This window comes from Tenrec ecaudatus, chromosome 10, assembly GCF_050624435.1.
Source record: "Tenrec ecaudatus isolate mTenEca1 chromosome 10, mTenEca1.hap1, whole genome shotgun sequence".
NCBI classification, from domain to species: domain Eukaryota; kingdom Metazoa; phylum Chordata; class Mammalia; order Afrosoricida; family Tenrecidae; genus Tenrec; species Tenrec ecaudatus.
Genome location: NC_134539.1, coordinates 110,812,971 through 110,828,756, shown reverse-complemented (window position 1 = coordinate 110,828,756; position 15,786 = coordinate 110,812,971). Strand labels below are relative to the sequence as shown.

Below are 15,786 nucleotides of genomic sequence, written 5' to 3'. Positions count from 1 at the left end.
GTTTGCTCTGTCGTGCACAGGGTCACAATGAGTCTGAACCACCCCGACAGCCCCTGACATCAATATGGGCAGTTCATTGGGAAGAGCCTCCATTGCAATCTGCCACCAACCTCAGGGAGGTCTTTATGGCGCAGAGTCCTCTGGCTGACCTCTGATGATAGAATTGAGATGATCAGAACTAGGATATAACGTGCAGGAAGATACGTGTTTATTTTTATTATTTTTTTACATGCGTGTTTATTCTTTTAAAATGTTTTCTAAAGAAATTCAGTAGCGAATTTAACCATTAAGCCACATGCCTTCTAGAAGATTTCCCTGTGAGTGGTTCCCACATATCAGACTGGAGGCTGATGCAGATCCAGTTTTTCATTAATGTAAGAGAAAATGCAAAACATAAAAACACTGTGTAGCTACCTGTCAGTATGTATATCGGAGGGGAGGGTGTACTTCACAAGTTCATGAAAACGCCTTGATCTCTTCATTTCGCGTTTCCACAGACTCTGAAGCCTCCTCCCATTGGGTATAAGGCCACCCACGTCTGTGATGAATAAGGGCTGCCACTGGGTCGCTTAGACATTGTTTGGGTATAAAAATATTCTTTTCAGAACTTGTGAAGAGAATAGGAAAAAGCCCAATAAGACGAGAGCCAGCCTGTGTTGACCTCTGCCCTTTTTCCCTTTCTTACCCGCACTTGACCGTGAAATACAAAAGTCTAGGAACCATGGCAGGAAAGCCTTGATGTGGTTGAAAGAGGTCTAGTTTGGGGAATGGAAAACTTCTCCCCTGTACCTTTTCATTAGACCATGGCTGTTGAGCTTCCTGGTCTTCCAACTCTGTAGGCGCACAACTGTAGTAACATTACCAATACCGACTTCACGGGCCGTTGCCAGGAGCAGATGAGGTATTAGTTGGTGTCTTGAGCTCTTGGCCCGTAATAGTGGGCAGCAAGTGGAGGCCATCACAGTTCACGAACTCGAAAGCACTTTGGAAAGTGAAAGCCACGTACAAATCCGTACAAGGTGCAGCCACTATCCAGGATTAAAACATTTAAAACACCAGTCAGATGATGAATAGCTTCCAAATGGAAAACACACGTGCTGTCAAAGTAGCAGTCAACCTTGCGCCATGCCCAGCACGTCCACCTGCTAGCAGGACTGACCCATCGTTCACAGCCCGGGAGCGTTCCCAGCTTGACATTGAGCAGCCTCGGAATGTTTCTGGTGAACTTGGGAGGGGTGGTTTCTTTGAAACTGCTTGACATTTTTCAACGAGGTGTTCAAGGATAAGGTTTCTTTCTCCCTGATTTCTCCTCACAGCCGAAGAAGCCGAAAGCCCCCGACAACCCCTTCCACGGCATCGTCTCCAAGTGCTTCGAGCCTCACCTCTACGTGTATATTGAGTCCCAGGACAAGTGAGTGTGAAACACCTGCTGGCCTCTGCCAGCGTCCCCCTCTCTCCTGGTCGGGGCTGCGCCTCCTGTGGGTGCAGTCCCTTCTGGAGACTCAAGGCAGGTCTCAGCATTCCCCAGAACCCCGTGTAAGGATACTTTTATGTTGTTTGAATGTTGTCATTCATTATGTCTACAAATCATAGAAGCCCGAGCTTGTTTCCGATGAGGTCCCACAGAGCTCCCAACACCCTCTTCCCATGGGGTGTTTATATAGCGGCCTGTTGCCCCACCACAGGACTATACAATGTCAGGTATTGGAGAAGATAACAAGAAAGCTTAATCTTGCATGTATGTGTTTGCAAGTATACTTTTCCCCAAAACTTTTCATTTTAAACCGTTAAGATTTGCAGAGAGTTACGGTAATAGGGCCCCAAACTTGCCTTCTCCACGAGAACGTGAACATCTCCCAGAACCCAGTCCACAAAACCAGGAAGGGCTGTTGTCCACGAGTGGTGTAGGAACCAATCACGTGTTTAGTTGGTCTGGCGCTTTTCATCCTGAGCAACTGCTCCGTCTTGACTCTGCCCTTCACGGCCAGGGATTTTTGTATCCAGTGCCCTCAGTTGTGATGTGTCTGATGTGTCCTCCTGATTGGATTCCTCTTTGACGCCTTACACTGGGTCCTTCTGCACCACAGGAGGAGGCCCACCCTGCTGATGGCCCGGTTCTGGTGAGCCTCACTTGATCACTTGCTAACGGTGGTCGGCATGGTGGCACCGCTGGGGTGACTTTTCTCATATAATTCATGACTCTCATGGGGGGGGCACTGTGGGAATATTTTAATATTTTGTTTTTCCTCACACTTCTGCTCTGACTCATTCCTGCTCCACCATTTATGGGCGTTTTTCTTTACTGGTTTGCAAGTCCAGGCTCATAGGTTCTTCTTTGATGGATTACAAATAGGCTTCTCATAAACTCAAAGGCTCCAGACATTTTCTACAGAGCAGCCCCCCAGAGTCAAGTTTCTTCTCCCCCGGGATATCGGGTCCGTCGTTCTTGTGTTAACATGGCAGGAAGACCCCTCCCCATTGCTGCTCCACATCTAGAGCCCGAGTCCCTCGGAGAGACCCTGGCCTGCTGGAAGGCAGCTTTGGGAAGACGGGATTTCTGGGGCGGGCCCAGTTGGCTGGCCTGGCTCCACGAGGAGATGGACAGACTGAGGGGAACCTGAGAGGGCTCAGCATCTGCGAGCCGGCTTCTGAGGAAGGTCTCTGGGGAAGTGTTTAGGCACTGATGCTTAGTCCCTTTTCTGTTTTGTTTTCCATGCTTCATCGTGGAATAACCATTGTTATTTCCAAATGTGCTTAGGGGTAAGCCTTCCATGGGGGGTAAGGTTTCTAGTCGAGTGGCTGCATTCAAAGGGCCCTGGCAGTGCAGTGGTGCTGCAGGGGCTACTAACTGCAAGGTCAGCAGTGGGCAACCATGAGCTGCTTCTGGGAGGCAGACGGGGCTTTCTACTCCTGTGAAGAGTTGTAGTCTCCGGAGTCCCGGAGGCTGGTCTACCCCGTCCTCTAGAGTCGCCATGAGTCAGCCGTGGCTCGAAGGCAGTGAGTATGAGCAGTGTGTAATTTGATAAGGAAGACCTGATGGGCCAGACAGTGGGCTGATAGCCACAGGTGGGCGGTTCAAATCCACCAGCTGCTCTGGGAGAAAGAATGGGCTGTCTGCGTCCATAAAGATGGACAGTTTCAGAAACAGTTGCTGTGAGTCAGAATCCACTTGATGGCAGTGGGTTTTGGTGTGGGGATCTGATTTTTTAATGAGTCCTGGTGACAGTGTGGGCTGGACATTGGGCTGCTAACCACAAGGTCCATTGTTCAAACCCATTAGCCGCTCCCCAGGAGAACGATGAGGTTGTCTGCACCTGGAAAGATTTGTAGTCTCAGAAACCCGAAACAGGGTCACTGTGAGTTGAAATAGACTCCATAGGTTTTTCTAAATTTGATTTTATAGATGGTCTCTCCTTTCCTCCCCTCCCCTGAGTACAAAAAAAGCTTCATACCAAAATCCAGAAGGTGAATGTAGAAAAAGAGCTTCCACGTGAACCAAAACATCCTCTCCCCACTCCCCTCTAAGAGAAAGGACACAACAGTCGCAGCAGCACTGCCTTGACTTCTCTGCTGTGTGAAGCCACCGTGCTCCTGTGCGCATTACTGAGCTGTCTCCAGCAGGCGCCCAGAAGGGCAGGCGTTTCTGTTGCTGGTCCACGCTGAAAGCTCTCTGTCTTCTTCATCCAAAGAGCTCCCTCCCCAGGGGGTTAGGAGGACCCTGCTGGGCAGGGGGGAAAGGAGCCCTCACTTGTTTCGTACAGCGAGGGTCTTAGAGCAGCTGTTTTCAGACACAGCCCCTCCTCTCTCTCAACCAAGATTCATAGTGTGGGTGTTTTAAACTGATCCAAGGTTTTAGAGCACATGTTTGGAATAATCAGGTCCTCTCCGCCAACATACCTGTCTGAAGAATCATTTTTCTGAATTATTATCATTCTGGTATCCATTCTCTCCCACACAAAGTACACTTGTTGTTCATGATTCTCCGGGCAAAGAGCCAGCCCCGGCCCCCAGGGGCTCCGTGAAAAATGAAGCGCTGGCCGCTCGTCCCGCTGTCTGGCCTCCCCAGGATGTTTCCTCGGTGCTGGGGCAGTGGAAGCTACTTGTAGGAGAACTGCGTAGGCTGTGCTGTGTCACTCCAGAATAAGCAGCAGAAGCCTCAAGTAGGAATTCGAGTTTTAAAAATCTGCCTCTCCATCTGTCAGAGGAGAGATGCGGGCTGAGCAATGCCCATAGTTGTGACTCTTAGCCTTTTTTTGAGACGCAGATCCCTTTGAGAAACCTATGAAAGCAAAGACATACGCATATGCCCCCCACACCCCCTGTGTTTAAAGATGACTCAGGCTAAGGAAGGAATGCCACTGGGGACTGATGCCATGGAAGTAAATCCTTTTGCTGTCACTCTGATGCCAGAAATCTGCCAGGAAGGACAATCGTAGACCGTTCACAGGCTCCCGGAGAGAGACTCCGGGCCTGGACGCCAGGCAGACCTGGATTTGAATCAGTGCTGCCACTGGCTGGCCCGGAGCGCCCGCAGGTTCCTGAACCTTCTGAGCTTCTTCAGTCTCTGAGGAAAATGAATCGATCCTTGTCCACCTCACAGGGTTTGTGCCGGAAGGATGACATGTGCTGACAGTGCAGTACTTAACACACAGGCAAGTGTGCCTGCTCACCATGTCATTGTGTTCAGGTCTCTCCTGTCTGGGTGGCTTTGTCAGGGTTGTCAGCTTTCAGATGGCCCGGGTTGGGGTCCCACCCAAGCTTTCCCCCTGCCCAGGGAACGTTTGGGCCTTCCTAGACTCAGACCCCAACCCAAGCAGCAATCAGAAGACTGCAGAAGCCAGGAAGTGGGAGGTCCCTCTTTGGCAAGGTGGGCTCAGTTGTCTTACCTAAGTGGCTTTCTCAGTTTTTATTTATAACTCAATCTGCCCTTGTCTTTCATGAGTTTGCAGTTTGTCAAGACTACAAGTTAGTCCCTCTCTTTCCGAAGCGCGGGTTTGTCGGATATCTCCTAGTGACCAATGGCTGCAGCGAGCTCCCAGCATCAACCAGGCCCCGTTACTCGTGATGTGACTTTGTATTCCTTGTTTAGATGCGCCTCCCAGACTTCTCGACTCCTAAGTGATAACTGTGAGGGGAAGGAAACACCCCAACAAACTGCATTTAAAGATAGTGTGTTTGTCACCTTTAACTTCCCTGTTTTGCCAAACCATTGGTAATTCTTGCCCGAATCATTTTGTACTGTTTGCCAAATGGTGATTTTCTAATTTCATCCAATTGCTTCCATGCATTTACTGGCACCCCGGGGAAAGCTTTCCCCTCTCTCCTATTGATTTATATCAGTGTGGACACACAGATTCAAGAATGTGTATTTTATTCAAGAATCTCCATTTACCATGAGCTATAATGATTCCTATCTTTTTCTCTTTTGGTTTGTTATGTTGGAATAAATGTAGACCTACGGGAAAGTTTCTAGCATGGTTCAGTTTCCATTCCCCCCCCCCACGCCCTAATATGCGCATCTGACAGAACCATGGCTAGAACGGCCCAAGGGCAGCGCGTGAACATTGGTGTCATGATCCTGACTTCCGGAAGTGCGGGCCGCATTTGAGACTGCCCACTTAGATCCTTCCTCGCTTCCAGGGCTCTTCGTTCCTCTTCCAATGCTCGCGTTCTCCCTTATTTGTCCACTGGGAGCGCCTTCCTTCAGGCCGGCTCTTCCGATCTCCGGAGGCCCCTGTCATCCTTGCATCACTTCCTTCCTGTCCAGCACAATGGAAGACGTCAGGCTTACCTTGCACTGTCCTCCTCCAGCCATCTCCCACGAGCCCTTGTTCCTTCTGATGGGGTTGGCAGTGCCAAATCGCATTCCGGGCACTCGGGATGCTCATAGCTACGCGTGGATCGCTGCTTCTGTGAGCAGATGTGTGGGTATATGGGGGGGGGGTGGCCAAAAATGCGTGGACAAATGGAATTAAGATCTTTCGCAGGAGCTTTTAGAAGCCCCGGTGCATGTACGTATACATAAAAATAGATAGTTGTTGTTGGAAGGTGCTGTGAGTCCGTTCGGACTCATATCGACGCTCTGTACCACTGAAGGAAACACTGCCCAGGCCTGTAGCATCCTCCCAATTGCTGTGTTGGAGCCCCTTGTACATATGTGTGCCTGTGCATGTTCACACACACATACACCTGTACCTGTTTTCACATGAAAACTCCTGGCTGTACGCTGTTATGTCAGATTCGAATCCAACACCACAGGGCTTCTTTGAGCTTCCCTTTTTCCCATGTTTATCACTACCTTCTGACAGGGAGAAGCTTGGCTCCCATTTTCCTTGATAGAGGAGTGTCTACTTACTCGCTTCCTTTATGTGTAGCTAACAAGCTCCCTTTGGTGCTGGTCTCTAATCCCTCTGGGCACCAAACCAACACTAAACTCACTGCCACTGAGTCGATGCTGGTGCATAGCAACCCTCCAGGACAGGGTAGGGCTGTCCCTGTAAGTTGCCAAGACTAACTCTCTACTGGAATAAAAAGCACCATCTTTCTCCTGAGGAACAGCTGGTGGCTTTGAACTGCTGACTTTACGGTTAGCAGCCCAACAGGTAACCACTGTGCCACACACGAGCACTGAATTCTTGGTTCCCACTGAAGGGCAGGAAAGGGTGCAGACGCGTTTCGGTTTCCAGAGTGAATAAGCCCTGGAGTTTGCTGGTGGCCGTAAGCGGCATTGTGCTCGGTCACTTCCCGTCCACACATTTTCTGACTTCCGTCTGCCTCGCCTTGTTCCTTGCTTACATGCGTGCTGACACAGTTTGTGGTTTGCACTAGTAAATCCATCAGGAGACATGGCCTCGGTCAGTTCAGACACAGTGCTTGATTGTGTGTCAGCTGGGTCTGTAATGTGACCTTTCCTTCTACTGACCCTGCACTGCCATAGTTTCTGCCCCTGTGACCTTTTACTTCCCCAGGGCATTGTCATCAGTGTACCATGCTCTGGCCTAAAACGCTTACCCGGTTCTCAGACTGCGAGCTCCGGCTCCAGGAGAGAATGAGGAGAGAATGAGGAGCAGCCACCAGCATCGAATTTCAGACCAAAGCGTGTGGTCATGGGGAGAGAGAGCTTGACCTTTGGAATTTGACAGACTCACGCTTAAATTCAGCTCCAATAAATTCTGTGGCCTTTGGCGAGTTAAACACTGTTTTCTCAGCCTCGGTTTCTATAAAATAGGGCTAGCAGTGTATTCCGCTTAGAGCTATTGAGAGGACGAAATGGGATTGTGTTTCTAATGCCCCCAAGAGTAGTGCCTGGTTTATAGACCCAGTGGGAGAAATAAACCAAAAAATGAAAAATAGAAGATTGTGATAGTTTTAAGGAAAAAGACATCAAACCAATGGCCAACCTTTTCTCATTTTCCCTCTTCCACCTCAGCCAGGCCCTCTTCTCTTCCCCGCCATCTGCGTCCCACACCAGACTGCTCACCCCTGACTCCGCACCGCCCCCGAGCCTGTCTCTGCTCTGCCTCGGTTCCCCTGGGGTATGTGCTGAGTCGCTGTCTTGGCATCTAATGGTCATTGCAAGCATGTAGAGCCCATATCCCCAGCAGACTCAAAAGCTTCTAATAGGCATTTTTACCTTCTGTAGTATGTAGACCAGGACCCGACCCTTGAAAAGCTTTAGTGCCTTCTTGTGATTTCAGTCACAGGTCATTAGAACCATACATCTCCTCTGGTCCTAGAAGAAGGCGCACCAACACCGAGGGGAGGGTTGGTACCTGGCAGAAATGACCACCTGTGCCTCTTTTCAAGCCAAGCTCATTTCTCTCATACGAGTACACCCGCTCCCCGTTTTTGCAAGTTCACTGTGTACTTGAGTCTTTCGATAATAACAAGAACAAACAACTAAATAGACCAAAGTCAGGGCCACTGAGCCGATGCCCATGCATAGCGACCCTAGTAGGCGGGGTTGCAGGACTGTGATGCCTCCGCTCTCTGCTGTGGACCGGCAGGTGGTTTTGAACTGCGGACCTTGTGAATTTTTCTCCATGTCTTAAGGTTTTGTAAGGGGTGGAAGCATCTTGTAAGGGGTAGAAACTATAGGAAGGGGGAGGTAACCCTGACTGGTTCTTTTCTCATCTGCTCTAGAGAACACTATCAACCGTAACCTGGTAGCAATGAATAAATCATTAGCCTTGCAAAAAAAATTTTTTTAAAGCTGTCTGGTAGATGTTCTCCAAAACATGGAAGAATTTGAGAGTATTCTTTTTCAAAGTCAAAATTTTCTTTATATTCCGCAGTCATACTCATTTATAATCTTACCCAGTGGGTGCTGGAATAGGAAATCTGGGAGTAGGCTCTCGGGGAGTAGATGGGTGATGAAAGGGGAAACCCCTCAGTGCTCTGGCTCTGTTCATCTGCACACGAGAATATCTCACGTATACGCTCAAGCGGTGTGCTCCTCCACCATCCCAGCCCCTGCCCCATCTCTGCCTTCCCACTCCTCGACCCCCGTGCCCTAGGAGCGGAATGTGGACGTTGGCCCGATGAGTAGGTATGGAGTGGGGACAGGGAGATGAGCCCCACCCAGATGCATGGAGGGTGGGCCTTTGGGAGCGGAGGGAGCGATGGCGATGGACACGGGAGAATTGTGCGCCTGCAGCCTCCGCCTTTTGCACAGGTTCAGTTGATGAGAGGTGACTGGCAGGAGGCCTCTCTCCAGAAGAACCCTGAAATCTCAGGGAACATCAGTGAAAAAATATCACTTGCCAGCTAGTCCAGAATGGGCCTTCCTGCATATTTGGCACGTACGTGGTGTGTTGTGGTTAGTCACGCTGTAGCGTCACTTCTTGCGCACAGGACCCCCGGCACATCCGCAGGAAAGCCTGCCTGGCCCCGTGCCTGCCTCCCCGGGGTTGTGTGTGAGCCTGTGCTTGCAGCGCTGTGTCCTTCCATTTTCACTGCCCTGCTGCTTCACCAAGCACAGTGTCCCCTCTCTGGTCCTTTCCTGACAGCCGAGGGACGTGCTGAACGAGACAGTGCGCGTTCACAGTGAGGGCGAGGAGCTGCTCAGGTGGCTGAGCGGAGAGGTGGGGGAGGCGCCCAGGCAGGGCTCGGGAGGGCGGAGGAGCGCAGGGTGGGGGTGGAGGCTAGGTGGGGGAAGGGGTGGTGCCGAGTGAGAGTGGTCAGTGCTGAGCTCCTTCCCGCTTCGCTTCCTGCCCACCCCACCCCACAGACAGAGGACCTGGAGTAGGCCTGCAGTTCCCAGGGCAGGGTCGCCCCATCTGGTTACAATCAACTTTCAATAACAAATGCTCTTGAGTAAAATGTCAAGCTCCTCCTCATCCTGCTAATTGATGCTGTGTGTGGTTCTTGCCTTTTTCTTCCTGACTGTTATATAAATACATTTTCATAGCCCAGCTGGACTCCTATAGCCGCAGACAGGAACCTCAAAGATGCAAACTGTCCTGACGCACCGGGACAGCGGCGACTTCCGTGATGTTTGAAGGGGAGAGGGAGGACAATGGCAGCCACCCTCGTGCCTGTGGACTGGGGCGAGCCTGGGGCTTCCTGTGCCTTCTCTTTCCCAAGGATTTTGCACCTTTGGGAAAACAGCAACAGACAGAGTCCGTTAAAGGAGAAGGAAAGTGTTAGATTCTTTCTTTCCGGTTGCTCCCTGTCTAGCCATCTGTCTGGCGGACAAATTTAGGTTCACGATACCTAAAAAAATCCTCTGATGTTATAACCTTTTTGTGTTTCCAGAAGTAGTATGGGAGCCCTGGTGCTCAGTGGTTACAGGTTGGGCTGCTAACTTCAAGGTCAGCAGTTCAAAGCCATCAGCCACTCCGCCGGAGAAAGACGGGGCTTTCTACATCCATAAAGCTTTTTGTCTCGGAAACTCACTGGGCAGTTCTACCCTGTCCTGTAGGGTCATTATGAGCCAGGACTGACGCGATGGCAGTGAGTTTGGCTTGGTTTCTGGGATGGCAGGGTGGTGAAGAGCATGCGGTAGAGCCAGCCTGCTTGGTTTCCAGTCTGGCTCCTCCACTTCCTTGCTGTATGACCTTTGATGGGGTTCTTAGCTTTTCTCGACCTGGCTTTTTGCAACTGAGAATAATAATAGTACTTACTTCAAAAGCAAAGAAACCCTCCTTCATATTTCGGTCCATCAGTTGGTCAGACTGTGATGACTTGTGTTGCTGTGATACCAAAAACCATGTCACTGGCATTTCACATGCCAGCAGGGTAACCCAAACCAAACAGGTTTCAGCAGAGCTTCCAGACCAAGAGCAGACAGCGGAGAAGGAACAGGCTGCCTGCTTCAGAGGAATGAGCCACTGACGACTCTCTGGAGAGCATCGAAGTACTGTCGGCTCCTGAGAACCTAAGGAAAAGAAAGAGCGCACTCCCAGAGAGAGTGTCAGAAAATGGACCACTCCCATCAGAAGGCCCTCAAAATCCAACTGAAGAGCTCAGCAGCACCCAACGGCAACAACAATTTCACAAAGGTCTCTGAAGCCGGATGAGGTTCGATGATAATTGTTTCAGGGTTCAAGAGAGACCCCAATCTCAAATAACTTGAGAATATTTTCTAAGTCTCAAATGAGACATCATCGTCCAGATGAAGGAGGCCATTAGCAGGAGGTCAAGATATCATCTGAAAGGATTCACAGTTGGGTCATTAAATATGTATGGAACAAAGCAACTGTCACAAATTCATGATTGGTGGCAGATCAATACAGCACAGTTACAGACGGGACTTCTGAAGCTGGGACAGGGCCATGACTGGAACACGCACATTGTGTTAAATAGCAGGGGCTACAAGATTGGTCCTGGGCCTTCCAACCAAGGCAGCCAGAGCGAGACTGACATACTTACTCAAGACTGTTGGACGCATGCCCTGTTCCCAGTCAGTTGTAGATCTCCATCAAGGACACACCCAGGCAAATCCCTGAGAGAGACTGCCTCCCTGGCTGGGGAGAGGTGGAGGGCATCCATGTCCCAAGGACTCTGCCTGAGCGCGAGATTGTCTACAGCCGTGGTTAAAGACCAGGAAGAATGCAGTGGGGCTTACGCTATGGGGAAACCCTGCAAATGGCCTTTGGGCTGCCACGGCCTCCCACAACCATTTGCAAACCGAGTGCTTCGATTTTAAGCTCTGATACAATATGATGCTCTCCAAGCACTGACACAGTGCCTGGGAGGCAGTGAGTGTTCAGAAAAGGACCGCTCTCGTTCCTCTGATAGGGGAAGCGGCATGAATGTGGGCGTAGGACCGATGTACTTACTTAGAGAAATGGTAAACTCTAGACTTAACTCTGCCACTACACTTTGTGACACCAGTTAGAGGGGTCAGGGATACCTTGTCTCCCTCACAGTGGCCTGGGATCAGATGTAAGTGTGTAATGTGTTGAATTACATAATGCATTCATAATATAGACATTGAAATATGTAAATGTGTACTAACTTCACTGCCATCGAGTTGATGGCGACTCATCGCGAGAATTACCCCCTGGGAATTTCTGAGACTAATTTTTTACTGGAGTAGAAAGCCTAGTCTTTCTCCCTCAGTAAGGTTGATCGTTTTGAACTGGTGACCATGTGGCTCGAAGCTGTCTCCATAACCACCATACTACCAGGGCTCCTTGCACTGCCATCTAGTTGATTCCAACTCATAGTGACCCCATAGGACAGAGTGGGTTCCAAAGGTGTAAACCTGTCCAGACGTAGAAAGCCTCCTCTTTCTTCCAGGGAGCGGCTGGTGGGTTTGAACTGCTTACCTTGCAGTTGGCAGCCCAACGAGTAGCCCTAGCATCTGTAATGCCAATTATCATTCCTGCTGTTACACTAGGAGCAGTAGTGATGGGTGCCAGTCATGATATTGGTAACAGTGGTCCAACTTTAAAAAATAATCATTAGAAATGATTGACCATGGCAGTATTTGTATGCCATGCAAACAAGTACATTAACTTTGTGTTTTTGAATTCACATTTTTATGTTTTCTTCCCCCTAGAAACCTTGGCGAGCTGATAGACCGGTTTGTGGCTGATTTCAAAGCTCAGGGGCTCCCGAAGGCCAACACCGATGAAGGTGGTGCTGTGCTCCCCAGCTGCGCTGACCTCTTTGTCTACTACAAGAAGTGCATGGTGCAGTGCTCCCAGCTCAGCACTGGGGAGCCAATGATCGCGCTGACCACCATTTTCCAGAAGTACCTCCGGGAATACGCCTGGAAAATCCTCTCTGGCAACTTGCCCAAGTGAGTCCCATTCTTCGTGCTCTGAGTGGTGACGGAAGAGTCTCAATAGACCAAAATATGGGACTCTGTAAGGAAATCCACTATGAAGTGTTTACTGAACTGCTGAGAGCATCTGGGAGGGAAACACCCTTCATTGAGTTCCCAAGAGTCCGAACGGATTGCCTCTCTCTGGGACCCCACAGCTGCCGGAGTGCATTTGAGGACCTAGCCGTGGGAGTCAGCCCCGTTCTGTGTGCATTTAATTTATGTGGCGTAGCTTAAGGTACTTGGCGCAATCAGAAGAAAAGTAGGGGCTGTTGGGAATAGCTGTTAAACAGCCTGGGCCATTTCATTCCAGCCGTTCAATGAGCACATGCCCTGGGGTGCTAGTTAGATGGGAGGCACCAAGATGCTTTCCCTCCCAGCAGCTTCGGTTCCAGAGTCTCTCGGCTGCTGTGTGCCCCTTCCCGTGCTGATGGAGGGAAAGGTGCAGGGTCAGGGGAAGGGGCACACAGCACAGCTCCTGAGCACGGGAGTCTCTGGGTTCCTCTGGGGCTTTAGGGGAGTGTGATATTATTATTTGAAAGCAGGTCATCTGACTAGGGTTGTATAGCGATCTGGGCTTTAAAATTCGTGAAATTGTATTTACAATTCATTTCTCCGGAGTTGCTTCCTCCCATCGGCACTGACCTGTCTCGTGTGGTGGCTTCCCAGAACCCAGAGGGAAAGAAAGAAAGCCGCCCTGCTCTGCCAGGGCTTTCACATGATGGCCGTGCTTTACAATGAGCGTTCTTTGCTGGTGACGAGGATTCACCAGTCACGTTTAATGCCTTCAGCCCTGCTTGTCAAAATGACATAAGTCCATGATAGCTTAGAAAACACCAAGCCTCGAGGAAAACCAAACCCAAACACTGACCTCTCCCTTTCCTCCCCGCAGGGTTCGTTTCTTGAAGTTTTGTATATAGTGCTGTGTGTCTCTTGGGGACAGAATTGGCCTGTAACTACTCGCGTCTGGCCCGATGCTGCTCTCCTTCAGCCTCGGCCGCCATTTTCCCAGGAGGGCGGTCAGGGTCTTAGCGGGAAAGGGATTACGCACAAACTCTGGGCAGTGTGAAAGGAACCGTCAGCGGGTGCAAAGTATCCCGTCTTGGAGCGTTCAGAGCTGGGTCTGTGGAAGAGCGGCAGAAACTAGTCACAGAGGGCCACCCGAAGCAGGAGGCAGAAGGACTGCCTACCACTCCGGTTTCTCTTTCTTCACCTCTCTGACTTCCTGCAGGGTTCTCCCATTGACCCAGCCAGCGGGCAGTCAGAGAGCGAGGGGCCTGGTGGCAGTCGTGTAGGGGTCAGCCTCCAGAGCCATGGCAAGGGAGAGAAGAGCAGAGGAGGGTCTGGAGCGGATTCGAGGCGAACCCACCTTCCCCCGTCCGTTCCAACTCATCGTGATCCTACCGGAAAGAGGAGAACTGCTCCCTAAAGCTTCTGAACCAGCGCAGGAGCACAGTCTCATCTTTCTTCCTTGGAGCGACTGGGGGGCTTGAACCTCGGGCCTCACATTCATCGTCCATTGCTTAACTCTATCACCAGGGCTGCTTAGAAAGAGGATCTAAAACCCACTGCCATCATGTCGGTTCCAGTTCATAGCAGCCTTATATACGGTCGCCAGGCCTATAAGTGTGTACGGGAGTAGAGAACCTTACCTTCTGTGGATCTGTTAGTGAACTTGAACTACCAGCCTTGTATTAGCAGTCCAGCATTAAGCTCACTGAGCCACCAGGGCTCATTAGATAGAGGCTTGCTAACATTGACATCAGTAACTATGGTGACACAACATAGTGGAAAAGTACCTCCATGTACTTAATCATTCTCTTAAAATTGACCCTTTAGAATAGGCTCATTTACTTTCGTATTTTACAGCCTTGATAAAGCATCTTTGAACAGAAGTAGAACTACTAGATCAAAGAGTGTGACCTCTTTTTAAAGCTTTTGAGACACACTGCCAAACTCACTCCAGAGAGGAGGCACTATTTGATACCCCTAAGTAGGAACCCTTGTGGCCAACGGTTTAAGGGTTTGGCTTCTGAGAGGTTGTCAGTTCAAACCCACCCACTACTTCATGGGAGAATGATGAGAGGCAGCCTGCTTTCATGAGGTTTCGAAGCCTTAGATTCTCGTGGGGCAGTTCTACTCTGGCCTAGAGGATCACTATGAGTTGCAATTGATAATGGCCATGAGTCTTTTTATGGTGGCTTTGTAAGTCAGTGTGAGGAACCCCAAACCTGGCAATTGGAAGCCACCAGCCACTCTAGGGGATAAAAGACCTGGGAGGCCAGTCCCATAAAGATGACAGCCCGGGAAACCCCACTGGGCTGTTCTGCACGGCCCTCGGGTCACTATGGATATATGTCCACTCAACGACACACAGTGACAGCGAGGCACAGAGAGAGCGCTCTGTGTCTTCACACCCTCATGAGCGCTGGAAATGGGAGTTGTTTCAGATCCTTGATTACCGGTATAAGTAGATCATTTGAAGGTCCGTTCTTTTTAAAGGAGATTTTTTTAAAGGAAAATGTCATTGATTTCCATTTCAAAAATTAGAAGTAGCAGGAAGTTTTAGACTGTGTCCTTGTTTAGATAGCTCTAAGAGACATGCATTGATTCTTGGGCCGTCAGGCTCTGGACAGGAACCTTGCCTCAACATGTACTTTGGGATCCCTTGATCCCTTGATGCTTCTGCACAAGGGCAGGGCTTTCTTAAAGGAGCCAGAGAGTGCTAGAGATGATTCTAAATGAATTCTACCAGCCAGGAAATTCCAAGTTAAGGAGAGGAGCGACCTTCTCTGAGTTTCCAAGTCATTCACTATACGATGACTGATCTCTCCCTCTTCCTGATGGTCAGAATTTAACCAGCTGGGAGTCAAGGTCAGGTCAGTAGGAAGCGGGCCCATTGTGTGTGGATTGATTTGGGCCGTGTCCAGCGTGGCCTTGCCCCTTATGTCTCTGTCTTAAGTTGTGTGGAAGCCTGCCTGACGGTGCCTGCTCTTGTTCCTCAGAACCACCAGCAGCAGTGGAGGGCTGACCATCAGCAGCCTCCTCAAGGAAAAGGAGGGCTCTGAAGCAGCCAAGTTCACCCTCGAGGAGCTCTGCCTCATCTGCAGCCTCCTGAGCACAGCAGAGTACTGTCTGGCCACCACCCAGCAGGTGAGCCGCCCTGGCCTGTCCACTCGCCACCTCTCTTTCCGGAACCATCCGGGCTGCATAGCTCAGTAGGTAATGGGCCCTAACAAGAGCACAGGCATCAACTCCTGGCAGGCCCATGAGCCTCCCACAGAGGCCGTCTTGCTCTCCAGCCAGCAGGCCGTCCAAGCAGCTGTCTCGCAGAAGGGCCTTGCTGCAGAGAAGACTAGACAGGAAAGCATGACTGGCCTCCTCCTCCTCCTCCTCGGAGTTGTGTGACCCGCTTCAAGGGTGTGCCCTCTGCAAAGTATGTCAGTAGCACTGTCTCCCTGACGAGGAAAGCAGGAGCAGACTTCAGGGTTCGGGCACCCAGCCTTTGGAGG

The 15,786-nt window shown here is 50.4% G+C and overlaps 1 protein-coding gene across 1 annotated transcript in view; it reads left to right on the top strand.

Moving 5' to 3' along the window:
* VPS53 (VPS53 subunit of GARP complex) overlaps positions 1 to 15,786 on the top strand; it is a 132,526-nt gene that overhangs the window by 75,800 nt on the left and 40,940 nt on the right. The window contains exons 13-15 of the mRNA XM_075561244.1: positions 1,317 to 1,411; positions 12,008 to 12,250; positions 15,280 to 15,427. Of these exons, the coding sequence (XP_075417359.1) occupies positions 1,317 to 1,411; positions 12,008 to 12,250; positions 15,280 to 15,427 (486 nt within the window). The remainder of the gene's footprint in view (positions 1 to 1,316; positions 1,412 to 12,007; positions 12,251 to 15,279; positions 15,428 to 15,786) is intronic.